General features: G+C 43.8%; 1 protein-coding gene across 1 annotated transcript in view; it reads left to right on the top strand.

Moving 5' to 3' along the window:
* SPTLC2 (serine palmitoyltransferase long chain base subunit 2) overlaps positions 1–27,028 on the top strand; it is a 207,137-nt gene that overhangs the window by 168,396 nt on the left and 11,713 nt on the right. Inside the window, exons 9-11 of the mRNA XM_029597667.1 lie at positions 1,310–1,436; positions 16,131–16,266; positions 20,043–20,172. Coding sequence (XP_029453527.1) covers positions 1,310–1,436; positions 16,131–16,266; positions 20,043–20,172 — 393 coding nt within the window. The remainder of the gene's footprint in view (positions 1–1,309; positions 1,437–16,130; positions 16,267–20,042; positions 20,173–27,028) is intronic.

Below are 27,028 nucleotides of genomic sequence, written 5' to 3'. Positions count from 1 at the left end.
GTGTACAATTCTGGTCTCCACATCTCAAAAAAGATATAGTTGCAATGGAGAAGGTACAGAGAAGGTCGACCAAAATGATAAAGGGGATGGAACAGCTCCCCTATGAGGAAATACTAAAGAGGTTAGGACTTTTCAGCTTGGAGAAGAGACGGCTGAGGGGGATATGATAGAGATGTTTAAAATCATGAGAGGTCTAGAATGGGTACATGTGAATCTGCTATTTACTCTTTCGGATAATAGGACTAGGGGGCACTCCATGAAGTTAGAAAGTAGCACATTTAAAACAAATCGGAGAAAATTATTTTTCACTCAACGCACAATTAAGCTCTGGAATTTGTTGCCAGAGGATGTGGTTAGTGCAGTTAGTGTAGCTGGGTTTTAAAAAGTTTGGAGAAGTTCATTAACTGCTTTTAATCAAATTGACTTAGGGAATAGCCACTGCTATTACTGGTATTAGTAGCATGGGATCTACTTAATGTTTGGGTACTTGCCAGGCAGGTACTTATAGCCTGGATTGGCCACTGTTGGAAACAGGATGCTGGGCTTGATGGACCCTTGGTCTGACCCAGTATGGCAACTTCTTACGTTCTTATGTCTGTCCCAGCAGGTTTAAATTCAGTTCTGGATTTGGTTGGGTCTCCCTCTACTGGTGAGCTATTATAGGCATTTCTAATGCTCTTAGGGCTCTGTACTTTTATTCACTGATGGTAGATATTTCCAGGGTGCTTCCCTATAATTGAAGGTTTTGAGTAGATATAATTTGATGAGCAAGAATACCTGCTATCATACTTGTCCAGATGTATTTTTCTTAATTTGCAGTGATCAAACAGTATATCAGCACTTCCCAAACCTGTCCTGCTAGTTAGCTTTTCAAGATATTCACAATGAATATGTATGGAATAAATTTGAATATATTGAATCTTCACGATATGCAAATTTCTCATGCATATTCATTGTGGATATCCTGAAAATCCAACTTGTGTGGAGTCCCCAAGACAGGTTTGGGAAGTCTAGCACTATACTAAGTCTTTCTCTCCACATCCTATGGCAGACTCATTTTAGGCTCTTCTGCAAAGATTTTGCAATAGCAATAAAAACATTGCCACTGGTTAACTCCAGAATGAAAATGGTGTATGATCAATCCCTGGAGCTGCGTTTGGGAGCTTACCGGTGGTAGAAATAATAGTGCCCATCTACCAGCCAATCCGATACTAGTATTAGGAAGCAGAATTGTGCAACACCAGTATGTACCCTGGCCTTGAACCTGTTACAGTGCTTGTAAGTATTTGCTCTCTTTGGCTTTCACCAGGAGCTGATGGACTACCTCAAAGTTCACTCTCACAGCACAGTGTATGCTACATCCATGTCCTCCCCTGTGACACAGCAAATAATCTCCTCCATGAAGATCATCATGGGAGAAGACACTACGTCTTATGGTGAGTCTGCTTTTCTAGTGCTTTCTATGCTGACAAGGAGCTGGGAAAGCCATTGGTCCTTGGTGCTGAAGCTCTGGAGCAGGGGTGGCCAACCTTTCACACAAAGAGCCTCATATTTTCAAACTCTCTCTACCGTGTGTGTCTCTCTCAGTCCCATCCTGTCCCCCACCATTCTTTCAATCCTCCTACCGGTCTGTGAGCAGCATCTTCCTCTTCCCCCTTATGCTCTGCCAATGTCTGTCCACATCCTGTCCCTATCAGACCTTCTATCGGCAGCCTGAGCATTATATTCCCAAACCACAGAAGAACGATGACAGGTGCTCAGCCAGCCCCAACATTAACCTCTCCCTCCCATCCTTACCTTCTGCCCCCCACCTGTTTACTTGTTCTCTGTCCCCTGGTCCTCCATTGTCTTTCACACACATGCCCTCCACACCTTGTGTCTCTCTGTGTCTCTCTCTGTGTCTCTCTGTGTCTCTCTCTGTGTCTCTGTCTCTCTCTGTGTCTCTCTCTCTCTCTGTGTCTCTCTCTCTCTCTCTGTCTGTCTCTCTCTCTCTGTGTCTCCCTCAACATTCACCCATTATCGAAGCACTCCTCCCACTTACATTGTCCCTTCTGTCTGTCCCTCTCCAATCATTCCCCCCTGCTAGTCACCCTCTGTGGCTTTCACCCCCATCACAGTCTGGCTTCCATTCTCCCCCCACCACACCCCCCTTCTGGTTGTGTTACCATTCCTCTCCGCTGGCACTATATCACCTTCACTACCTCTGGCTCTCTCACACACACACCCCTCCACCAGCATCACTCCTAGCTTTCTTATACCCTCTACTGCTTTTACCTGCTCTTTTGAACCTTTTCTACCCTCATCCCTGGCTCTCATGCCCCCACGCTGGCGTACAACACCCTATTCCAGCCCTCTTTCCTCTTCCAAGCCATCGTCCTCTCACATCTGCAGAGCAGGAGGCAGAGTGGACCTTGGGGGGGAGGAATAAGGTGCCAGACAGTCCAGTTTGCATTGCAATGGCATAAGCTCCTCCTTGTGCTGTTCACCCCATCTCTTGTATCGTTATCCCTTTTCACAGCTTTTCCTTTAAGCATTCCTAACATTCACTTCATGCATTGCCCCCCCCCCCCCCCCCAAGTACTCATCAAATAAATTCACCCCTTCTCCCCCTTTCCACAAATCATTCTGGCCTGACTGGAGCTCCGGGTGACGCCCTCTGCTGTCAGAGCACAGTGAGTGCCGGGGCAGACGGCACTCCAGGCAGCAGCAGGTGGGGTGTCAGCTCCAGCCTCACCCCCTCCCCGCCTGTCCTGCACTGCTGGGTGGAGGGTGGAGCAGGGATGAGGAGCAGAGGAAAGCCCCTTATGTGTCTGCAGCAACCAACAGCACTGTGAGGTCAGGAGGGAGAGGGACTGGAGCAGAACGGCTCTGCTCTTCTTTGTCGTGCATGCTGCCTGCCCCTGTCCTCTGCATTGCCAGTCAGTTGCCATGCGGCCAGAAGGGCAAGAACCTCATTTTATACATGAGCGAGCCACACGTTGGCCATCCTTGCTGTAGATATGTGTGCTTTGTTGCTTGCACAGAAAAAGGGCATACACAGACAGCTCTTGATAGTGTCCTTTTCCTGCCACCTAGCATTAAAAGAAAGATCTTAAGGAGAGAGATCTGGGAGGTTCCAGACACTTCCTAACAGTAGCTCTGTGTTAAACTACCGTGCCACACTCCTTCCCCATCCAAGGTTTGTTCAGAGATGGCACCGGAGTTATTCTGGCTTCTGGCCACCAGGTGGTGCTGCGTCCTGCAGAATTCTTCTGTTGCTTGTTGAATGGCAAAGCTGCAATGAGACCAGCAAAGCTCAGTGTTGAGCAGGAAATCTCCCCTGGTATAAATAAAATGAAATAGTAACTCAGCAGTAGAAAGGGATATCCTGCCAAAGTTAAGTTAAAGTACTCTGTTTCCCATTTGGCCCGTTCCTTTCGTAAGAAGTCATTCGGTGTCGCAGTAACTCCTCCCGGATGCATACTTGAAAGTGATCCATTGGTAATACTTTACAGATTCGAAGAACTTTATTGGTGTGACAGTGTTGCATGTGCTGCCAAAGTAATACATAAAATGTTTTAAAATACAAAGGGAAAATATTTACAAAATAGTAATAACCCTAAAAATAAAATGACGGCACAGAAAGGACAATAATGAGGCCAGATCCCAGGTTCTGGTGCTGTTCCATATTGTCCCTGGTCAGGTTTCATCTCTGGATGGGTGGCAGGATACAGCATAATTTGCTGCTCTAGCTGATGCTTCTTCTCTTTCCCCCAGGATTATTCAGAGTTCCTCCTGCTCCTTCTTTTGTGGGATGTCTTGGATTTTCTTGCTCAGCTCTGGGAACCACGCCCCTCTGATCTCTTTGTAGTTTGCACAACACGGGAGGGAATGCATTTCTGTTTCTATTTCTCCGGTGTTGCATTGCTTGCGGAGCCTGCCTTCTTGGGGTTTCCAATTCAGTTTTTGTGTGTATGTCCTTCAGAAACGTATCCACACCTCGTTTAAACCATTATCCTTGGTTGCAAAAATATGAAATGTATTTTGTATCTACCACCAGTTAGTTTCATGGAGCATCCTTTTATCTTAGTACTGTTTGAAGGGTAAATAACTAACTGTTCCATGCCTCTCGTGATTGTATAAACCTCTATGATATTACAGGCTTGGTGGGAGAACCACAGGTTCTGCCCCTTTCCTTACCTGTAAAGTAGGTAATTAGAAGAATTAAGCACCATGGAAACTGCTGAGTTGCTGTGCAGAAGCAGTGGTGGGATGCTGCTAATATACATCCACCTTCTTAAGCTTTCCCATGTTTACTATGCAAAATACGTTTCCTGAAGGCTCTTATTTGGGAGTGAGTGCCACTGTGGTGGTGGGGATTACAAACTGGCTGATGGATAGAAGACGGTGTGTGATGGTAAATGATTCATTTAGTGGTAGGATCACTACTTAAGGGTGGTCTCCAGAAGGGGAACTACTCAAACTACCAAAGTGCGAGGGTGGGGCTCTTCTTTTCATTTATACCAAAATTTATATAAATGACTAAAATCCCTAGAATGTCCTTAAATGTAAAGGGGCTAAACTCACCGCAAAAGCGGAGTTTTCTTTTTAGGGTACTAGACTTAAAAATGCCCGAAATAGTATTCCTTCAAGAGACTCACCTATCTAAGAGGTATGAACATTTCATGAGATCACCTAAATACAATAAACAGTATTTCACGCCCAGTAATAAACTAGCCAAATATACAGGGGTCGGTAATAAACTAGCCAAATATACAGGGGTAGGCAGGTATCTCCTACTCCAAATTAAAATTAATGGGTCCCTCTATACTATAGTAAATGTTTATGCTCCCAACAAGGAACAGACTGTCTTTTTTTCAAGAAATTCATCAAATTCTGCTACACCATAGCGTGGGTCTGGTAATATTGGGAGGTGACTTTAATGTAGTGCGCTCTCATTATTTAGATACCTCTAAGGGGCACGCACAGACGGCAAAACTTCATAGAGTCATTAGGGTTCTCATGAATGATTTACAGCTTGTAGATCCCTGGAGATTACAATATCCCCATTCTAGATCATATTTATTTATTTTATTTATTTGTACAGTTTTATATACTGTCATTCGGTTTAGCCATCATAACAGTTTACAAGATTCAAACAGAATACAGATAAATTATACATAGTTGATCATCTCAAAAATAACAGTGGGAGGGAAGGGGGAGAAGTCGGGGGGGGGGGGGGGAGGAAGAAATGGAGAGACAGGGAAAGGAGGATGGTAATGGTATTGGGATTTATTCATCTTAGAGGTAGACTCTTAGTGTTTCTTATAAGTTCAAATTGGTATGACTATGGTTGACGCCGGTTGGTTTTTTTTGTTCCTTTCTTGCTTGGGTTTGGTCGGTGGTATTGATTGTAGTTAGATTGTTGATTTAACTGATCGTTAATGTAGACTTTGTGGAAAAGCAAAGTTTTTAGATCTTTCTTGAATGTTTTGATAGTTTGTGTTCTCAAATCAGGTGGTATTTCATCCATCTTTTTGGGCAGGCGATGGAGAATGCTCTATTTCTTGTGGTTGATAGGTGAGCATCTCTGATGGGAGGAATTGTTAGACAAAATGTGTTATTTGATCGAAGGTTCCTGTGGGTATTTTGTGGAGTGATTTTTAAACCTGTTTGTTTTTGATGATCAGAGTGTACTAATTTGTGTATAATGGTCAAAATCTTATTTGGGATTTAATAGGAAGCCAGTGTAGTGAAGTTAATATGGGGGTGATGTGATCGTTCTTTTTTTTTCCAGTTAGAATTCTAGTTGCTGAGTTCTGTAGAATCTGCAGAGGTTTGATGTATGGAAGGCCAATCAGTAGGGAATTGTAGTAGTCTATGGTTGAGAAAATTATTAGTTGCAGAACAGTTCTGAAGTCTAACGAGTGTAGGAAAGGTTTTATACGTCTTAGGATTAAGAGTTTGTGATATCCTTCTTTGATTTTGGTTGTTATGTGGTTATTGTAGGATAGGTTTCTGGTGTGAGTGACAGGGGATATTGGGTTAGTTTGATTGTTAGTTGTGAATTGAGGTGGTGGTGTTAGATTGGGTTTTTTTGTCCATGATTATTTCGGTTTTGTCAATGTTGATTATGAGTTTTTATTTTGTAAGGCGTTGTCTGAGTCAAGTAGAATAGATGTTTCTTTATATGTTTCGTCAATGGAGTTTTTGATGGGAATTAGAAGTTGTATGTCATCTGCGTAGAGGAAGTGGGTGATTTGCAGATCATTTAGTAGCTGGCAAATGGGTAAAAGGAATATGTTGAACAGAGTGGCAGATAATGCTGAGCCTTGTGGAACTCCAGCATTGAGGTTAATTTTCTTAGAGATGTTATTGTTGAAAGATACTTGGTAGCTTCTGTTGGAAAGATAGGATGTGAACCATTGTAGAGTAGTGTCAGCTAAACCAATTTCTGTCAAACGTTCTAGGAGTATTTGGTTTACTGTATCAAATGCTGCGGAGAGGTCGAGGAGTATGAGTAAGTATTGTTTTCCATTGTCGAATCCTCTAAGTATAGTGTCGTTTAATGAAAGAAGGAGAGTCTTGGTATTGAGGTTCTTTCTGAATCCATATTGGGTTGGGGATAGGATGTTATTTGTTTCAAGGTATTCATCAAGTTGGGAGTGAACTACTTTTTCGATTATCTTGGCTATGAAGGGTAGGTTAGAAATTGGGCGGTAGTTAGGTTTTTTGGGTCGAGGTTATTCATACATATATATACATACATATATATATATATATATCTTTACTACTCCAAGCCTCATGATTCCTACTCCCACATAGACTATATTTTGGTGACTAAATCGCTTGTCCATCATGTTCAGAACCCCGAGGTAGGCATTACATGGTCTGATCATGCTCCTATTAGCTTAGACTTAACACTGCGAGGGGACGATGCAGGAAGGCGGTTTTGGAAACTAAATGACTCTGTACTGAATCACCCTACCTATATACAAGGTACTGTCCAGATTATTAATGATGACTTTGGTACCAATGCTGGCTCCGTTGATTCTCCGGTGGTGATCTGGGACTGCTTTAAGTCGTTTATCAGAGGCCACTTCATATCTCGCTCCTCGTGCTCAAAAAACAAAAGAATGAAACAAGCTCTCGACTGCGAGATGTGAAATCTCCTCTCACAGCAGCATAGCCAGAGCGGAGCCCCAGCCATTCTAACCCGCCTCACCAAAGCCAGAAGGGACCTTCACAGACTAGAAACTGATTATATTGCTCACTCCCTAGAACTTACATGCCAAGAGCATTTTGAAGGGGGCGAGAAGGCAGGAAAGCTGCTGGCCAACAAACTGAAAAAAATGTACTTTTCAAAACTATATCCTAAAAATTAAAAATGAGCTAGGCAAGATCTTATCGACCTCGTCAGAAATTGCCCAACAATTTCTTAAATTCTACCAGACCTTATATACAGCTGAATCCCAGATCACTCTGAAGGCCATACATTCCTATTTGAATTCCATACCCATCCCATGTCTCACTGTGGAAATGCAGATATCACTACTCCAGAGCTGCTGCTGGCTATAAGGGATCTCAAGGTGGGAAAGGCCCCCAGTCCTGACGGACTCATCGCAAAATTTTGCAAAGCCTTTGCTCCCCAATTGGTTGCCCCTATGCAAACATTATTTAATTATTTACGGGCTGGTGGCTCCTTACTACCAGACTCTAACCTCGCAGCCATTACAATTATAGCCAAACCAGGCCGTGATCCTACACTTTGCGGCTCATATCGCCCAATATCCCTGATCAGTCTGGATTTAAAGATCTTAGCTAAAGTACTAGCAGCTCGCTTAAACAGCTTTATTGCCCATATAATTCACCCAGACCAAGTGGGGTTTATTCCTGGCAGGATGGCCAGCGATAATGTGTGAAAAATTATAAATATACTCCGGGGGGCACATATGCAACAACTACCCACGCTGCTCCTCGCTATAGATGCCGAAAAGGCCTTCGACGTGGTGCATTAGCCCTTCCTCTTTGGAACTCTAAAGGTTTTGAACTTTGGTAACTCCTTTTTCAGCTGGATTCAAGCTTTGTACGATAAACCCAAAGCGTGTCTGAAAATTAACGGAGGTTACTCTGACATCTTTAATGTACAACGGGGCACTAGACAAGGTTGCCCCCTCTCACCATATTTTTTTTTTGCCATTTTCCTGGAACCACTAGCCATCAATATCCGTAATGCTCTCATTAACGGCTTTCCCTTGGGTACAGAGACTTATAAACTCTCGTTGTTTGCGGATGACATTCTTTTCACAGTCACCGACCCTTATACATCTTTGCAGGCTATTGAAAACAATATGGCTACCTATAGTGCAGTTTCTGGTTTTAAAATCAATTGGGATAAGTCGGAAATACTGAATGTTACTTGTGATTCCCAAACCACCACATACTTGAAATCTAATCATCCATTTAAATGGGCCCACACCAAAATTAAACATTTAGGAATCTATCTGGGTAAAAATTAATCTGACCTCTTCCAATTTAACTACACTCCCCTGCTACAGATTAACATTTCCTGGCTTGGTAGAATTGCTGTTGTCAAGATGAATATCTTGCTGAGATTACTCTATTCCAAACCCTACCAGTCACACTAGAATACACGACTTTAAATTGTTGGCAAAAGAAACTGAAGTGCTTCATTTGGCGGCATCGAACCCCCCCCCCCCCCCCCCAGGGTATCCAAACATGTTCTTTTTCAAAACAAGCTTGAAGGGGGACTGGGTCTTTTGAATCTGTCCTGTTACTATGCTGCCTCGCAGCTTCGTACCATTGACTGGCACCAATTGTCAATGGTAAAACATTGGGTACAAATCGAACAGTTTTGGTCAGGAGCTATGCCACTACAAGCCATGGTCTTGACAACCCTGGCGCCCCTGCCCTACTTTAGCTCTCACCACCAGGCATGGCCCGTCCTCATACTTTTATTCATCCTATCTCTTCCACAACACCACTTTCGCCCCATGCCTTCCTATCCAATCCTTTTCCACCTGGAAACAGAGAGATCTTATGCAAATTGCCATTTCCTATCAAATGATCAAATAGTACCTTTTGCTGATCTGCGGGCCGCATATGCTTTACCCTTTTCAGACTTTTATACTTACCTTCAGATTACCCACTTCCTAGCAAATTTGCAGAGCAGTCTCAACTGGCCCCTAAGAGATCCCTTTTTGAGGGATACTGTACCCAACCCCAGAAGTTAAAGGGCCTGATGAGGATGAGTTCTGTTTTCGTTGTATTCAGAGCGAGGTGAAGGTTGGTGAGAAGGTGGTTTATTGCGCTAAGGCAGTTCTTCCATATTTTGATGGCTTTGTGTAATGATTCTTGGATGGGGATGAGAATTTGGACATCGTCCGCATATAGGAAGTGAGGAAGGCCAAGATCTGTAAGGAGCTGGCAGAGAGGGAGGAGATAGATGTTAAACAAGGTGGATGAGAGGGAGGAACCATTGGGGAATCCCTTGGGTGAGTTGGGTGGGTGATGATTCGGAATTTCCGATTTTGACCACATAGCGTCTATTTTTAAGGTAGGAGGTGAACCAGAGTAGGGCTGCACCAGTGATACTGATTTCGGAGAGTCGACTGATTAGGATGTCATGGTTGACGGTGTCATAGGCTGCTGAGATGTCAAGTAATGCCAGGATGTAAGAGTGACCTTGGTCTATTCCTTTTAGAATGGTGTCCGTAAGGGAGAGCTGGAGGGATTTGGTGTTGAGGAATTTCCGGAATCCGAATTGGCTGTTAGCAAATGTATTGTGTGTTTCAAGGTAGTCTGAGAGTTGGGCATTGACAATTTTTTCCATGACCTTTGCCAGGAATGGGAGGTTGGAAATGGGACGGTAGTAATGATGGCAGAAAAGGATCAGATGGCCCATCCAGTCTGCCTAGCAAGCTGCTTATGGTAGAATCTGCTGCTCCGTGCAGTTACCACCATGGCTTATGTTAAGGGCGGTAATATTTACAATCAAAACCAAGCAACTGTCAAACCCATAACAAATTACTGCTAGCAACATTTTTACTGGGTGAGGAGCCTTCTTGATAATTCAGATGTTCTTTGCAGTGGGACTTGGCCGTGAAGTTGTCCTGTGTCTTTTCCCTTATGTTTGCATGCTGGTACCCCACAATGTATGATTAGTAATAGCAGCAGCATTCTGGTGAAAGGACATACAGTTTATTCTTCCCCAGTATGTTTCAATTTGTGGGATCATTTCTGGCTCTTAAGTTCTGAGAAATTCTGTTTTCTGTTTCTTAGTACTATTTTAAGGGGGGTGTTAAAAACACAGACCATAGATGAACCTCCAAAGTCCATCCCTTCTACCGCGCAGTATATTTTAGCGTGCAGCACGTGTTGTACATGCTTGCTTGAATTTGCATGCTGATTTAATGCTCACTTGTAGAGTGAAAATGGGTGTAACTGCTGTGTGTTGCCTTTTCAGTGAGTACAGTCAAAGTGCTTTCATCCAAGCTAGACACCCAACTGATTTTGTTGACTTCGTGTTTGAGATTTGCATGCAGCCATCTCTGGGATAGAAGTCATGCTTGTTTTCTCAGGAATAGAACACTGATTTGCAAGGAGAGATTAATCTAAGAATGTATTAATAGAAATACATAGGAAGGTAATGATTGTCTGGTCTCATGGCTCAGTGGTAGTGCTGTGCATTGCCATAAGGATGACCTGGGTTTCATTCCTGCTCCCTGGGACGGCCAAGGCTGGGGATGCTGCAGAGGGTGGGGTGGGCATGGAGTCTCAGTGGTGGCAGCTACCAGTCAGACTCAAGGCGCCGTGGTCTCTGCTAGGCAGGGGCTATAAAATAGGGGGGGGGGGGGGGGGGGGAAATCCCAGTGAGGTAGAGGAAAAGGAAAAGGAAGCAAGCACAGAACTGCCAGTGTTTTTTTTCTGCTCTGGCTTGTGATAGGAACTGGGCAAGAGGATGATTTCAGCACTGTTGTGTGTCCTCCCCACTCCTATAGGAGCAACTCACACAAGTGGGATCAGAAAGGACATCCAGATGTTTGCTTACTCAGAATCCAGTATGAGTAAAAGCAAGGGCAGGAGCTGAATCTTCTTCATTCTTTCCAGCTCGTGTAGTTTGAGGGCGATGGGGACTGGGGCGTCTATAACCCTTCGCAGAAATAGAGAATGTGATGGCAGAAGAGGAGTGCAAGGCCGCTACAGGCTTCCCACTTTCCTTCCTGGTGCAGTACCCCAAATGATCTCTGCCTTTCCTCTTACTTCTGTGCAGCTAACAGTCATCTTAACTTATCCCGGCTTGCTTCAGTTCTGTTCCTTCTTCCCTGGAAGGCTGTTCCATGTATCTGTCACCCTTTCTGTGAATAAATATTTTCTGATTTTATTCCTGAGTCGGATATCGTGATCTCTTCTAGATCTTATTCTCCACTGAAAAATGTCTTGTTTTGCGTGCATTATTTATACCTTTCCTCTTCTCTAAGGTAAACCTATCTTAGAGTATTCCAGCTCAATTGAATAGTGAAATACATTCTCATTCTGAAGATCCATCATGTCTGATATTTTGTATGAAACCAAGGTTTGTGACATCAAACCTGGCTCAAACCATTCTGCTTCATTGCTAAGTTTGGTATAAAAAAAAAAGAGAAACAGTAGCTCCCTTTGGGGCCAGTGCAGTATTTTGGCACAGAAAGCGGGCGCTGAACAGTCAGCCCCCTGGGGGCGCCATGCAATATTTAAATTAGAGGGTCACGTTAGCAAGGAGAGCCCAAGTGTGCCGGTTAAGAAAACAGATGCTGAGTTTATCAGCGTCTCTTTTCCTAAACCCCGCACAGCCAGGGGTTCAGGAAACGGACGCTTCCCAATTGAGCGACTATTTCCTGCACCCCACTGCCAGCGCTTTTTTTTTTTGTTAAATTACTTTATTTTTTTCTCCTACTTAATATCGCAACGATATGTAGGAGGTAGTACAGAAAAGCAATTTTTTCTGCTTTTCTGTACTGGTTTAAGGAGCGCTCAGCTATTTACGCCTGCTCCAGGCAGGCGTTAATTTCTGATCGCTAAATGCGTATCCTAGATGCACTTTTTTTTTTTGCATAGGGAATGAATGGCTAATAGCTTCATTCATATGCATTTGCATGTGATGAGCGCTGTTAGATTCACTCCGTGTTGGACGTTCGTTGTAGAGGCGCTAATCCCCTTATTGCATGGGCTGATGACGTCATAGGCCTCACCTGGAGTACTGATGACGTGAGGCCTCACCTGGAGTACTGTGTTCAGTTCTGGAGACCGTACCTTCAAAAAGACAAAGGCAAGAAGGAGGCGGTACAGAGAAGGGCGACCAGGAAGGTGGAGGATCTTCATCGGATGACGTACGAGGAGAGATTGAAGAATCTAAATATGTATACCCTGGAGGAAAGGAGGAGCAGAGGTGATATGATACAGACTTTCAGATACTTGAAAGGTGTTAATGATCAAAAGACAACGACAAACCTTTTCCTAAGGAAAAAAATCAGCAGAACCAGGGGTCACGATTTGAAGCTCCAGGGAGGAAGATTCAGAACCAATGTCAGGAAGTATTTCTTCACGGAGAGGGTGGTGGATGCCTGGAATGCCCTTCCGGAGGATGTGGTGAAGACCAGAACTGTGAAGGACTTCAAAGGGGCGTGGGATAAACACTGTGGATCCATAAAGTCAAGAGGCTGCCAATGAAGAGTGGGTGACTCGCCAGAATGATGGCTACTGCCTGGAGTCAATACCCTTATTAAATAAACATACACAGGCTTGACTCCAACAGCGCTCTAAGCTTCAACAGCAAGAGGAAATGTGGAAAAAAGGATTCACACTCACAAAGAGGGGAGTAGCTGGCTTGTTACGGCGGTTACTACCCCAAATCAAATAAGCCTGATACTTCACTTTCAATGCATATACAGCATAGTTCTCTGATTCAACGGCAGGGGAGAAGAAAAGAGGGTTCGCACTCACAAAGCGGGGAGTAGCTGGCTTGTTACGGCGGTTACTACCCCAAACCAAATGGGCCTGATACTTCACTTTCGATGCACATCCAGCATGGCTCTCTGCTTCAACGGCATGGGAGAAGACTTATACGTCACGCATATCCAGCATAGCTCCCTGCTTCAACGGCAGGGGAGAAGAAAAACAACCAATAAGGGCTAATAACATAGTCTGGGTAAAACAAATAAGCATGGGTGCAGCTTGCTTATTGCGGCGGCTACTACCCCAAACTAATCAAGCTAGATATTTCACTTGGATGCAGCTCCATCACTGCTCTCTACATTAAAGGTGGGGATGGAAGGGAAATAGAACCAAGAGCTAAGAGAAACAGATAAGTATGAGAGAAAATATGTGTGAAGCTTGCTGGGCAGACTAGATGGGCCATTTGGTCTTCTTCTGCCGTCATTTCTATGTTTCTATGTTTCTATATCGCATCGGCCCCTTTATCTTCTTTTCCAAACCTGAGCCTGCAGGGGTTTCCTGGGAGGGAGGGGAGGTACTGTGAGGGTTTCTCTCATTGCTGAGCGGCTGAAATCTAGGCTATTGTAATTTGGAGAAACTTTAGGAGAGGTTTGGCCTCCACATCTGGTGTAGCTTTTGTTAACCCACCTTCCCTCCTCCCCTGTCCTTTCTTCCTTCTTGTTTCAGCACTTTGCTGTGAGGGTCTGGAATTCATTAGCTCCTAAAAGAGAGGGAAAAAAAAAAACTTCATGTAGCAAATCTGGCAAAGTGAAAGAAAAGTAGTGGAAGGGAAAAGATGCATTAACAATCTGCATCTGCCTTTGCTCCTGCTTGGAGTGCTTAAAAGACATTACTGTTACATGCAAAGCTGCTCAGAACCGGAATCACCTCCTCAGATCTATTGCACACCAAGGTCCATCAAGCCCAGCATCCAGGTTATAAAGTAGATCTTATTCCAGGGATGGCAATAGCTTTCCTTAGGTCTACCTGGCTAATAATGTGCTAGGGACCTTTCCTCCACACCTCTTGTAAACTCCGCTGTGCTGTCACCTCGACCACGTCCTCTGACATCAGATTCCACTGCTTGATAGCGCGCTGAGTGAGAGAGTACTTTTTACAATCTGTTTTGAATCTTATTTCCACCCTTGTTTTAGTGTTATTTACTTATTTCACCTGACTCATGATTTTATAAGCTTCTCAGTCATCTCTTACCCAAGCTGAAGAGCCCTCGCTTGCGTAGCCTCTCGCCTAGGAGAGATGTTCCATCCCCTTTATCATTTTTGTTGTCTTCCTCTGCATCTTTCCTAGTACTGCTATGTGTTTTGTGAGATGTGATGACCAGAGCTGCACACAACACTCAGGGTATGGTCAAACCACGATTTGATAGAGTTAATGTGATATTTTCCATTCCTTTTCGGATCATTCCTAGCATTCTGTTTGCTTTTTTGACGAGGATTTCAATGCACTGTCCACAAGGACTCAAGGGGTTTTTTTCCTAGGTAGTGACTTCCAATACAGAGCTATGTGTACCCATGTGCATCACTTTACACTTTTCTGCATTAAATTGCATCTGCCATTCAGTTACCCAGGCTCTTAGTCTCACAAGGTCCTACTGCAGTACCTTGCAATCTGCTGCTATTTTAACAAATGTGAAAAATTTCCAGATCATTTATGACTGTTAAAACACTCAGGTCCCAGTATCGATCCCTGTGGTATGCCACTTACATCCTTTCTCCATTTGGGAAAATTGATCAATTAGTCCTACCCTCTGTTTCCAGTTTTTTAACGAATTACCTATCCACAATACAATACTGCCTCCTATCCTATGACTTTGTAATTTCCTGAGGAATCTCTCATGGGGGATTTTCTCAAATGCCTTCCAAAAATCCAAATACACTATATTGATATTATCTACAAATTTTACACCTTCAAAAAAATTCTAAAAGATTGTTAAGACAAGATTTCCCCTTGCTAAAGCCCTGTTGACGGTTTCCCAGTAAGCCTGTCGATATAGCCAATGATTTCGTTTTTAAGAATGGCTTCTACTATTTTGCAAGGCACCAATATCAGGCTCATCGGTCTGTGATGGGGGTGACTAACTCGATCCTTGAGAGCCACAAACAGGTCAGGTTTTCAGGATATCCATAATAATAATTATGCATGAAATAGATTTGCATGCGCTGCCTCCATCGTGCAAATCTCTCTCATGCATATTCATTGTGGATATCCTGAAAAGCTGATCTGTTTCTGGCTTTTGAAGACTGGAGTTGGCCATCCTTGGTCTATGGTTTCCCAGATCACCCCTGAAGCCCTTTTAAAAAAAAAAAAAAAAATCATAACATTGGCCACTTTCCAGTCTTCAGTTTTAAATGAAAGGTTATAGATTACTAATAACAGATTAGTAATTGCAAGTTTTAGTTCTTTTAAAATTCTGGGATGGATGCCATCTGGTCCCGGAGATTTATTGTTTGTCAATCTGATCTATTACATCTTCCATTGTCACGGATATTTGTTTTAGATGCTCACAATCTCCACCATTAAAGAATGTTTCGGGGGTGGGTGTGTTCCCAGCATCCTCCTCTGTAAAGACTGAGGCAAAGTATTTATTCAGGTTTTCTGCTGAGCACCTCTTTGGCCCCTCAGTCATCTAGCAGCCCAAGGTACTTGCTTTACTGGCAAGCTTTTTCTCAGTCTCTCTTGGCCTTACTTACCAGGGCTAAATTTGTAGACTGAGAGGAAGTGGAACTGTGGCGTGAGGTGGAGGCAGGGTGATCGGTGACGGGTGCAGGACTATAGGGCCATGTGTGAACCTAGTTATCTCCGTGAGGCAAGGCATACCACCAGGCTTTCTTTCCCCCAGACCTTTGCCCTAAATTAACTAGCCGGGCTTTGCACCCTCTGCTTGAAACAAAAAGAAAAAGTAGGGGGAAGGAGATCAGCAAGCGCTGTGCCGCCCAGCACAAGACTCAGCCGCTAGGGTGTGAGCTGTTTGTAGTGATTGATGAATCAGAAGCCCAGCTGAAACCAGCAGGCAGCAGTGCTCTTTCATCGCTACCCAGCAAAGCTGTGCTTGATCTAAAAGATTTGGCATCCCTCCCAGCACCAGTCCCTAAGTTTACTAAATCTAATAATTGTCCATTCCTTTTCTCTCTGTCCAGGGCGGCGCTGTGTGCAGCAGCTGGCAGAGAACACCCGTTACTTCCGCCGACGGCTTATGGAGATGGGGTTCATCATCTACGGAAACAGTGACTCGCCTGTTGTGCCTCTGATGCTGTACATGCCAGCAAAAATTGGGTATGTTCATTTAAATTAAAAAAAAAATAGGCATTGTAATGTGTTGTAGAAGTGAGTGCAGAGCCCAAAGTCAGTGTGAGCCAGAGTCAGATCCCTTCTCACTGCCTTCATAATGCCAGGTCTGAGCTGCTTTGTTTCTGCCGTGGCAGTGGCTGAGCTTTCCTGGTCTTCTGCTACTTAGAGTCTGGGGATGAACTTGCTTTATACATTTATTTATTTATTTATTTATTTAACATTTTTATATACCGACCTTCATGAAAGAAATTCATATCAGATCGGTTTACAAATAACATGAGGGGAATAACAAAGTCAATCATATAACAAGAAATGAAAGTTACATATAACAGGGGGTATTAACCTGGATGGCTAGAATAGCCGGAGCGATAGAAGGCATAACTGAACAAATTAGATAATACAATAATATGATGAGAAGAGGCATAAGTGTATAGGCTACACTTGTCATAGAGTTTAGCTAGGAGTCAGTGTCTGAATTAGTGAGGAATTGCTGGAACTGTAGGTTAAGTGAAGGCCTGGATGAAGAGCCATGTCTTAAGTTTTTTGCGGAAGGTAAACGGGCATGGTTCTAATCTGAGTTCTGTGGGCATCTTGTTCCAGATGGCTGGGCCAGCTGTAGAGAAGGTTCGTTCTTTGGTAGATGATAGGCGGGTAGATTTCGTTGTAGGGGGTTGCAGGGTGCCTTTATATGCTTCTCGAATCGGTCTGTCTGATGAGTATAATTTGAGGGGAATCTGGAGGTCTAGTTGTTGTTGGTTGTGAATGACTTTGTGAATTATAGTGATAGCCTTGTGTAATATTCTATATTTGATTGGCAGCCAGTGCAGGTTCTGTAGTATGGGAGTGATGTGTGTTCCTCTGTTGGTATTAGTCAGGATTCTTGCCGCAGCATTTTGGAGCATCTGTAGTGGTTTGATAGATGAAGTAGGGAGCCCGAGGAGAAGAGAGTTACAGTAATCTGTTTTGGAAAAGAGTGTGACTTGGAGCACTGTCCTGAAATCTTGGAAGTGGAGGAGGGGTTTGAGCCTTTTCATGACTTGTAATTTATAAAAGCAGTCCTTGGTAGTGTTATTGATGGCTTTCTTAAGATTCAGACGGTTATCAATGATTACTCCAAGGTCCCTTACTTGCGTGATCTGGGTGTTGCCTGCTGGTGGATTGATTACGGCCGAGTGGTCCGAGGAGATGATTAGGAGTTCAGTCTTATTTGCGTTCAGAACTAGATTCAAGTTGGACTTGAACTTGCTTTATACATACATGAACTTGCTTTATACATACATTGCTTTAGTAGCTAGGAGCTTTATCGGAGAATTTCAACAACAAAACTTGTGTTCAACACAATTACACAACACGAAGACCAGGGGCAGCCGACCCTGCAACAAGCTGATCTTATACAGCACTTTGCACACCCTCTCTCTCATTTTTTGGGGTCTGGCAGTTTCCTCCTGCTGGTTTGGACTTCCAGCTCAATTGGATCTGGTCTGTACTGGGGCCACTGTGTCCCAGTGTTTTTTCGCCCCCTTCACCTACCTTCCCTCAGGTAAGAACATAAGAAATTGCCATGCTGGGTCAGACCAAGGGTCCATCAAGCCCAGCATCCTGTTTCCAACAGTGGCCAATCCACGCCACAAGAACCTGGCAATTATCCAAACATTGAGATAGGGAAGAAGAGAGCTGTTCACCCTTCTGCCGTGCAGCTGGTGCTGGCTGACTGCTCTTGGTACATTGCTGCTTGTGAGCACCATTTACAGTGGCTTCACCTTCAGGAGGCATAGCTTGGCTGCTGCTGCTGCTCAGACTGTCACCATTCATAGAATCAGAGTCTGTGTAGCTCCTGCAGTTTTTGCAGAGCTTTATGGACAACCTCGTGGAGATTCCTGGCGGTCGTCCCTTATTTTGATGATGCTTTGACTGCTGCTTCATCTGAGGAACTTGGTGTGCAGTAGCAGTTGATTTGCTGAGGTTGTGTCTCGCAGTCCTGTGAGTGTTCCTGAGGTGGTGTCTTGGCTATATCTTTGATGCCACTGACATTAGCAAAGCTTTGGGTAATCCATGAGGCCCATGAGCTTCAGGCTTTCTGGCACTTTTACCATGCTATCCTCTTGCACAGAGCCACCATAGTAGAACTGTTGCATTGATTTCTTGGCACACATGCAGAGTGGAAGTGAACATCCTGGCATATAGCTAGGTTTTCAATGGTGTAACAACTTGTCATCCGACAGTGCTCTGCGATGAGTAGAAAGTGCTAGTTCTCACTTGTCATACTTCCCCATTCAGCATTGAGGCTGTGCTCAGTCATTTCTTTGGACTCTCAGGAGGGGGGAGGACCCTATTGCCTTCTATTTCAGAGCCTTGAATTGACTGAAAGGAATTATGCCTTAACCGACCAGCGTGGCTCGTGTTAAGAAATTCTGTAGATGTGTATGTTAGTCTTTTGTCGTCGTCACAGACCGTAAGCCGCTATTGGGTCTGTTTGCAGCAAGCTGTCTTGAATACTTATGATTGAGTGAGGGTATTGCTCATAGCGATGCAGTGAGTCCTTTCCTAATTTCCTGGTTTCAGCCTGCAGCAGCTGTGCCATTGGATATGCTGGTGTTCCTCACTGCCTGATTCCCCACTTCATGTCAATGACATTACTAAAGCAGTCACAAGAGACTCTCTTTGCTCCATTCAGTTCTGCCTGTTAGGGATTACATTTCTGGGACCAGTACGGATTGCTGCAAACGTGACAGATTTCTGATCAGTATCCTACAAAACTCAGATGCTAGATGGTCTGAGGTTGCAACAGCACATTGACCAAATAGTCTCGCCCCAGGGCCACAGCCTTCCATGAAGCTTAATGGTGATGTTCCTGATCCCCCATCAAATGTTTCTCAAGCACAGTGCACCAAGTGGGCATTTGACTCCAAGCTGTATCAGAAGTTCAGTGATCGAGAGATTCTCATTAGGCCCCTAGACACAACTCTGGCCCAGTCTGACTTGAAAGAGCACAGGCCCCAGTATTTGAAGGCCTGTCAGCTGTGGGTGTAGTATGTTGGTCCTTCTGGCCTCCCATACCTGGAAGTACTAGAATAGATTGCAAGTAGTTTCAGGTGGAGCCCGTGTTGGAGCCAGTTCTCTGAGCAGCCAGGCTGAATACCTAAGTGCAATAAAGTTTCTCTGGGAATGATCTCAATCTCTCAAAATTACTGCTAATGATCCTCTTAATGCTTGCATTGTACCAGAGAGTGTATTGCACCCTGTGAACTCTAGGAGGCATGTCTAGATGCACCTGGTAGTTCTCCTTCATCAGGTCATACGGTAGGGACCCAATTCAATTGGGACAAAAGATAATGCTGAGAATGATCTTAGTCTCTTAACGTTTACTGCTAATGCCCTCCTTAGTTCTTGCATTGTTTACATTTCTCTGTGTTCAGCAGCCTGTTTGCCCCCTGCTGCATACATAAGTTTGTAATTTTTTTCTGTTGAACTGGTTGCTAAGTGCCTTGGCATCCACACTACCAGTAGCTGTTCAGATCTGCCAGTTCCTTTTTCACAAAGCTTAAAGTCAGAGCAATGTGTGTAACTCTGCAAGAGGGACCCCCGGTGGGTTGTTTGAATCCATGGAAGCTGCTGCTGTTAGAGAATCCTAATAACAGGTAAGCAGTTCACGTCCCCTGGTTCTCTGGGCCCCTCTCCAGACCACCCATTCCTCTGCTGGCTTTGGCTCTGTGTACTTCAGTTGTGAAACAGTTTCTAAACTTCGTTCGTTCCTTTTGCAGAGCATTTGGTCGTGAGATGCTGAAGCGCAATATTGGCGTGGTGGTGGTGGGCTTCCCTGCCACCCCCATCATCGAGTCCAGAGCCAGGTTCTGCGTGTCTGCTGCTCACACCAGGGAAATGCTCGACATTGTAAGTTTCAGGCCTCTCCTGCCTTTCTGCGTAGGAGACCTTTGGTCATACCTGCTGGTTTTACATGTGCACAGTCGTCTTTTTACTCATGTTGAGATGCTAAAGCAGGAAGCTATGGGGCGGGACTAGTCACTGCATCCCATCAGGTCTAACCAATTGCAAGACCGCTTTCATGTAAGTCTCCAGCTGAACCCAGAGAAAGGGCGGAGTAAACAGCACACACGTATAGAGAAAATCACAACAAAAAAATGTGCGGCATATAATGTACTGGACAATAACAATATGACAACAAATAAAAATGTATTTTACATATGCACACTGAACAGTGTGCATGGCATTCAGTGTATAGTATACAATGTTGTAAGTGCACAAGGACATATGTAAAATATTTTTTTTGTTGTCATATTGTTATTGTCCAGTCTCCAGCTGAAACCAGTTTTTTAAAGCTTAATTTTGGAATTGCTTTAATTTAAATTATTTTCCATTTCCTGTGATACTGTGCTAAATGAATCCTGACTTGCAATGATCAAACATGAAAACACATAATCAGCAAAAAAAAATAAACAAACATAAATGAATGACTGTCAAACTCTGCACTTAATTTCCTACCACCCCATATTTTCAGACACTGTACTACTGAAGTCCTCTTTTTAAATAGATAACGTTTCAAGTGTTTGCAGAAGTTTGCAACATCATCCATGGTGGATCACAAGTGGTGTCCGGCAAGGCATTTCAAATATAAGAAAATATTCTCTGCCTAGTCTGTCAGATGTACATCCCAAGCTGATGGAAGGGGCAATAACCTTTTATTAGAGGATGGCAATGAGAGAGTGGGTATATAATGATGCAAAAGAGAAGAGGGGCCTTTAAAAGCCTTAAAGACCAAAACCAGGACTTAAAATTGTGCCTTCTGAAAAATAGGGAGTCAGTATAATGCTTGGAAAAGGGGTTATATTGTGACCGTGTGTGGTGCTGAGCAGAGCAAAATTATCAGCCTTTCTGGGAAAAGATTAGAGGAACTTCCTGTGCTGTTATCCGCACAGCTCCTCGCTTCCCTTTTTCTGACTACTTGGTTGAAATCCAGCAGGCCCTAGGGCCTTCACGTTTTAGATGTATAAAATTGTGGAATATGTTTCAAAAGAAAGAAATACTTTTACCTCTTGAGGGCCAGACAAAACGTATTCGGTTCATTAAAAAAGGTCGAAGGAAAACAGACTACTTCCAGTGTGGTTTAATAGTCAATTAAAGCCATCGTTGAAAAAATAGGAAACAGACCCAAATGAAGAATGTAGGGAAGAGCATCAGCACTGGAAAGTTAGATGTAAAAAAAGTAATTAAGCAGCTGAGAGAGAATTTGAAAGGAAGCCTGCCATAGAGGTAAAAACAAGTAATACAAACGTTTTCAAGTACATTTGAAGCAGAAAGCCTGTGAGGGAGTCAGCTGAGCTGTAAGGTACTAGGGGAGGTCAGAGAGCATTAAGGAAACAGCAGAAATACTGAATAGTTTGCTGCCTCCATTTTTACTAGGAGGATGTCGGGGTCATGCCCACACTAGAAACATTTTTTAATGATGATGACTGTGATCCTTGGGACCTTGGGCAAATCACTTTCTCCCCCATTGCCTCTGGTACAGACTTAGGCCCTGATTCATCAAGGTATTTTCCCCTAGCCTTAGTGAATCAGGCCCTTAGATTGTGAGCCCTCGAGGGACAGGGTAATAATACCTACAGTACCTGAATGTAATCCACTTTGAAGTGCCTGAAAAGCAGTATATAAATGAATTAAATATATACTGTAAGAGCAGTCAAGTGGAATCACTGTGAAGCTGGAGAACATAGGAACTTAATTTGACAGACTAAAGAATAACAAATCACTGGGACTAGATGGTATTTCAACAGTTTATTTGTATTTATATTCCACTTTTTAGACTTAAAAGCAGATTACATTCAGGTACTGTAGGTATTTCCCTATCCCCACAGGGCTTACAGTCTAATTTTGTACCTGAGGCAATGGAGGGTAAAGTGACTTTCCCAAGGTCACAAGGAGTGACAGTGGAATTTGAACCCTGGCTTCCTGATTTGTAGCCACTGCTCTAACCACCAGACTACTCCTCCACGCCATGTTTGAGTTCAAATCTGAAATAATGGAACAAAGTCAGCATGGCTTTACCCAAGGCAAGTCTTGCCTCACAAATCGGCTTCACTTTTTTGAAGGAGTTAATAAACACGTGGATAAAGGTGAACAGTTAGATATAGTATACTTGGATTTTCAGAAGGCGTTTGACAAAGTTCCTCATGAGAGGCTTCTAGGAAAAGTAAAAAGTCATGGGATAGGTGGCGATGTCCTTTCGTGGATTGCAAACTGGCTAAAAGACAGGAAACAGAAAGTAGGATTAAATGGGCAATTTTCTCAGTGGAAGGGAGTGGACAGTGGAGTGCCTCAGGGATCTGTATTGGGACCCTTACTTTTCAATATATTTATAAATGATCTGGAAAGAAATACGAGTGAGATAATCAAATTTGCAGATGACACAAAATTGTTCAGAGTAGTTAAATCACAAGCAGATTGTGATAAATTGCAGGAAGACCTTGTGAGACTGGAAAATTGGGCATCCAAATGGCAGATGAAATTTAATGTGGATAAGTGCAAGGTGATGCATATAGGGAAAAATAACCCATGCTATAATTACACAATGTTGGGTTCCACATTAGGTGCTACAACCCAAGAAAGAGATCTAGGTGTCATAGTGGACAACACATTGAAATCGTCGGTACAGTGTGCTGCGGCAGTCAAAAAAGCAAACAGAATGTTGGGAATTATTAGAAAGGGAATGGTGAATAAAACGGAAAATGTCATAATGCCTCTGTATCGCTCCATGGTGAGACCGCACCTTGAATACTGTGTACAATTCTGGTCGCCGCATCTCAAAAAAGATATAATTGCGATGGAGAAGGTACAGAGAAGGGCTACCAAAATGATAAGGGGAATGGAACAACTCCCCTATGAGGAAAGACTAAAGAGGTTAGGACTGTTCAGCTTGGAGAAGAGACGACTGAGGGGGGGATATGATAGAGGTGTTTAAAATCATGAGAGGTCTAGAACGGGTAGATGTGAATCGGTTATTTACTCTTTCGGATAGTAGAAAGACTAGGGGGACACTCCATGAAGTTAGCATGGGGCACATTTAAAACTAATCGGAGAAAGTTCTTTTTTACTCAACGCACAATTAAACTCTGGAATTTGTTGCCAGAGGATGTGGTTAGTGCAGTTAGTATAGCTGTGTTTAAAAAAGGATTGGATAAGTTCTTGGAGGAGAAGTCCATTACCTGCTATTAAGTTCACTTAAAGAATAGCCACTGCCATTAGCAATGGTTACATGGAATAGACTTAGTTTTTGGGTAATTGCCAGGTTCTTATAGCCTGGATTGGCCACTGTTGGAAAAAGGATGCTGGGCTTGATGGACCCTTGGTCTGACCCAGTATGGCATTTTCTTATGTTCTTATGCAGACCTGTTTCTGGTGATTTGCAACCTGTCATTTAAAATAGCCACAGTTCCAGAAGACTGGAGGATGGCCAATGTGATGCCAGTCTTTAAAAAGAGCTGTCTGTATTGATTTTAATTAGCTATGTATCCTGTTACCTGCTGAGATTTGTGGGCTACAAATTGTTTAAATATTGACCAGTGAGCCTGACGTCTGTGCCAGGCAAAATGACTGAAACTATTCATAAAAACCAAATTACTCACCACATAAAAACATGGTTTAATGGGGAGCGTCAACATGGTTTTTGTAAAGGAAAGACCTGTCTTGCAGGTTTACTAGATTTTTTGAGGGTGTAAATAAAGGTGAGCCAGTTGACATAGTGTATTTTGGATTTTCAGAAGACATTTGACAAAGTCCCTCATGAGACTCCTCAGGAGGTCATGATATTGGATTTAGTGTCCTATGGTATTTGGATTGGTAACTGGATAAAAGACAGGAAACAAAGGGTAGGGCTAAATAGTCAGTTTGCCAATGGAAAAAAGTTATAGGTCGATTGCTCTAGGGGTCTGTATTGGGACCTGTGCCATTCAGCATATTTATCTAGGATCTGGAGAAAGGAACAAGTGAGTGACCAGACTTGCAGATGACACAAAAATGGTTTGAGTCATTAAAACAGCAGCAAGGTGTGAACTGCAGATGGATATTATGAGACTAGAAGACTGATGCAATTTAATAGGGACAAGGGAAAAGTAATCCCAATTACAGGTGCAAGATGCTGGGTTCCATGTCAGGAGTCACCACCCAGGAAAAGGACCTGTGAGTTCTTGTAGACATTTCCTTGAAATCTTCAGCTCAGTGTGCAGCAGTGATCAAAAAGGCAAACAATGTTAGGAATTATTTGGAAAAAATAGAGAACAAAACTGAAACTATCTGTGGTTCTACCGCACCTTGACCATTGTGTGCAGTTCTGGTTGAACCATCTCAAAGACACAACCGGACATAGAAAGTGCAGAGAAGGGCAACAAAAATGTTAAAGGGGAGAGGCTGAACAGATCGGGCCTCTTTAGCTTGGAAAAGAGAGAGGACATGATTGAGATTTATGAAATCATGAGTGGGATGGAACGGGTAAATAGGGAAGGGTTATTTTCCCGTCGATAGCAGGGCTGAATTAGCCATGCTGTCATGGGATCTGTCAATCAGTCCGGGAGGCGGAGCTTGTCAAAGCAGAGATTAGACGTTTGCTTTCTGTGGCTGCGCGTATGTTCCCATGCAGGAAAGTAACGGAATCTCCTCAGTCTGTTCTTAGTTCAAACAATTTTTATTGGTTTTATCCTTACAACAAAATATTATGCATACAAGAGTGTGCAGGTAAGGTTCTGACCTTCAAAAAAAGGGACAAAACCCAAACTGGGCCGGATATTCCGGCCTATCAACAGGTCCCAATCACCCACCCTTCCCCCCTCCCTCAGTGGAGCTGCCCCAGTCGTCTCAGACTGTATAATCATAAGAGTCCAAGTCCCAGTAAGGCCCGAAGAGGGCTCCCAAAGGTCCAGATAAATAAACAATCAGCCATTCAGCACCAGACTTCGTGCTCGAGGAGGAAGCTGTTGCAAATATGGGTTCCAAATGGAAAGAAATAGGCGTCTCCTACGTGGGGAGTTCTGTGACCCCAGATTCTCCATCAGCGCATGAAACTGGTTCCTCCAGGCACAAAAAGATGGGGCATCCGTCGAACGCCACACTGAGAGAATTATCTTTTTCCCCACTAAACTAGCTTTCTGCAGCAAAAGACGAGAGCCAGGATCTCGGATCCGAAGTGGGGAAATGCAATTAAATAATAACCATAGTGGGGACATCGGAAATGCCACATCCAACATGTCTACCAAAAAATCTGCCACCTTTTGCCAAAAACGATGTACTGAGGGACATGCCCAAAAAATATGAGATAATGTACTTGTGGTCTCAGGGCATCGAGTACAGGCGGCAGAGGTGTCTGTGGATATCTGATTAGCCCTCTGTGGAGAGATATATGCACGACATAAAAATTTAAACTGCATTTCCCTATAATACTCCTCAGTCTGTTCTTTCCGCGCGCGGGATCGCATACAGAGCTGTGCTTCTCCTCAGCGTTGTTGTTTTTTCCAACAATGTCTACGAAATCGGGGTTTAGACCCTGTGCTTGCGGCAAAGCAATGTCGGTCACGGATGGCCATGGTCGATGTTACCATTGCCTGGGGCCAGATCACAATCGTCAAGATTGTGAATTTTGTTCAAGAATGTCCCCGAGAGCCCTGAAACAATGGGCCTACAGGCTTCGAGAACTTTTTGCTTCATCGGAGGCTCATTAGTCATCTGGCCCCGCGATCGCAATGGCTCCACCACAAAGACGGGCATCGTCGTGGGATCCTCAATCCTCCAGGCTTGGAGGTAAGGACTTGGCATGCCGACATAGGCCATCGGATTCGACAGAACCGATAGAGCCAGTGGCGCCAAAAATCTTGGTGCCCAAAACTTCTGCACCTAAGATGACTTCCTCGCCTAAGACACTGTCTGCGCATACGACTTCGGCGCCTAAGACAGTATTGGCGCACAAAACTTATGCGCACACGGAGCCAAGGACACTTGCGCACACGGCTCCGGAGACGTCTGCGCTGATTACACTTGTACGCACGGAACTGAAAACATATGCGCACAAGTCAAAATCTGCGCACACAGCGCCGACAACATCGGCGCACAAGTCGCAAGAACACTCAAAAACACCCATCTCATCCAAAACAACGTGGGTTAAAACGACGACGTGAATCCTCCAGAATATCTTATTCCACCTCTCCATCTATAAACCCACCTCGCCGCCATGTGGCCTAGGACTACTAAAACTTGTCTCGCCAAAGGTCTGTGAGTATGTTTCAATGTATGTAGGTGGTGACGGAATTGTGATATTCTGTCGATTGGTAGGTATGCCCGGTTGCAAGTGCTGTCCAGGCATGCTCCTATGAATTGTAACTTTTGTGTCGGTTGTAGGTGTGATTCTGAAAATTGATCACTAAGTCTAATTCCTGTAAGCATTGTATCACCTTACGGAGGTGATAGAGTAAGATGTTTGGAGCTGAGGCGATTATGAGCCAATCGTCCAGATATAGAAAGATGGTTATACCCTGTTGTCTGAGATGAGCCACCACCATAAATTTGGTGAAAACCCTGGGTGCAGCCGATAGTCCAAAGGGGAGAACTTTGTACTGGTAAGTGATGCTTGTAGCAGAAGCATAGGTAACGCCAAGAGGAGGGATGGATCGGAATATGCGTGTAAGCATCCTTTAGATTGATGGCGCACATCCAGTTGTTGGGTTGAATCAGAGGAAGGATTGATTTCAAC

The sequence above is a fragment of the Rhinatrema bivittatum genome, chromosome 4 (assembly GCF_901001135.1).
Source record: "Rhinatrema bivittatum chromosome 4, aRhiBiv1.1, whole genome shotgun sequence".
NCBI classification, from domain to species: Eukaryota; Metazoa; Chordata; class Amphibia; order Gymnophiona; family Rhinatrematidae; genus Rhinatrema; species Rhinatrema bivittatum.
Note: the sequence above shows the minus strand (reverse complement) of the source record. Positions and strands in the feature narration are given on the sequence as shown.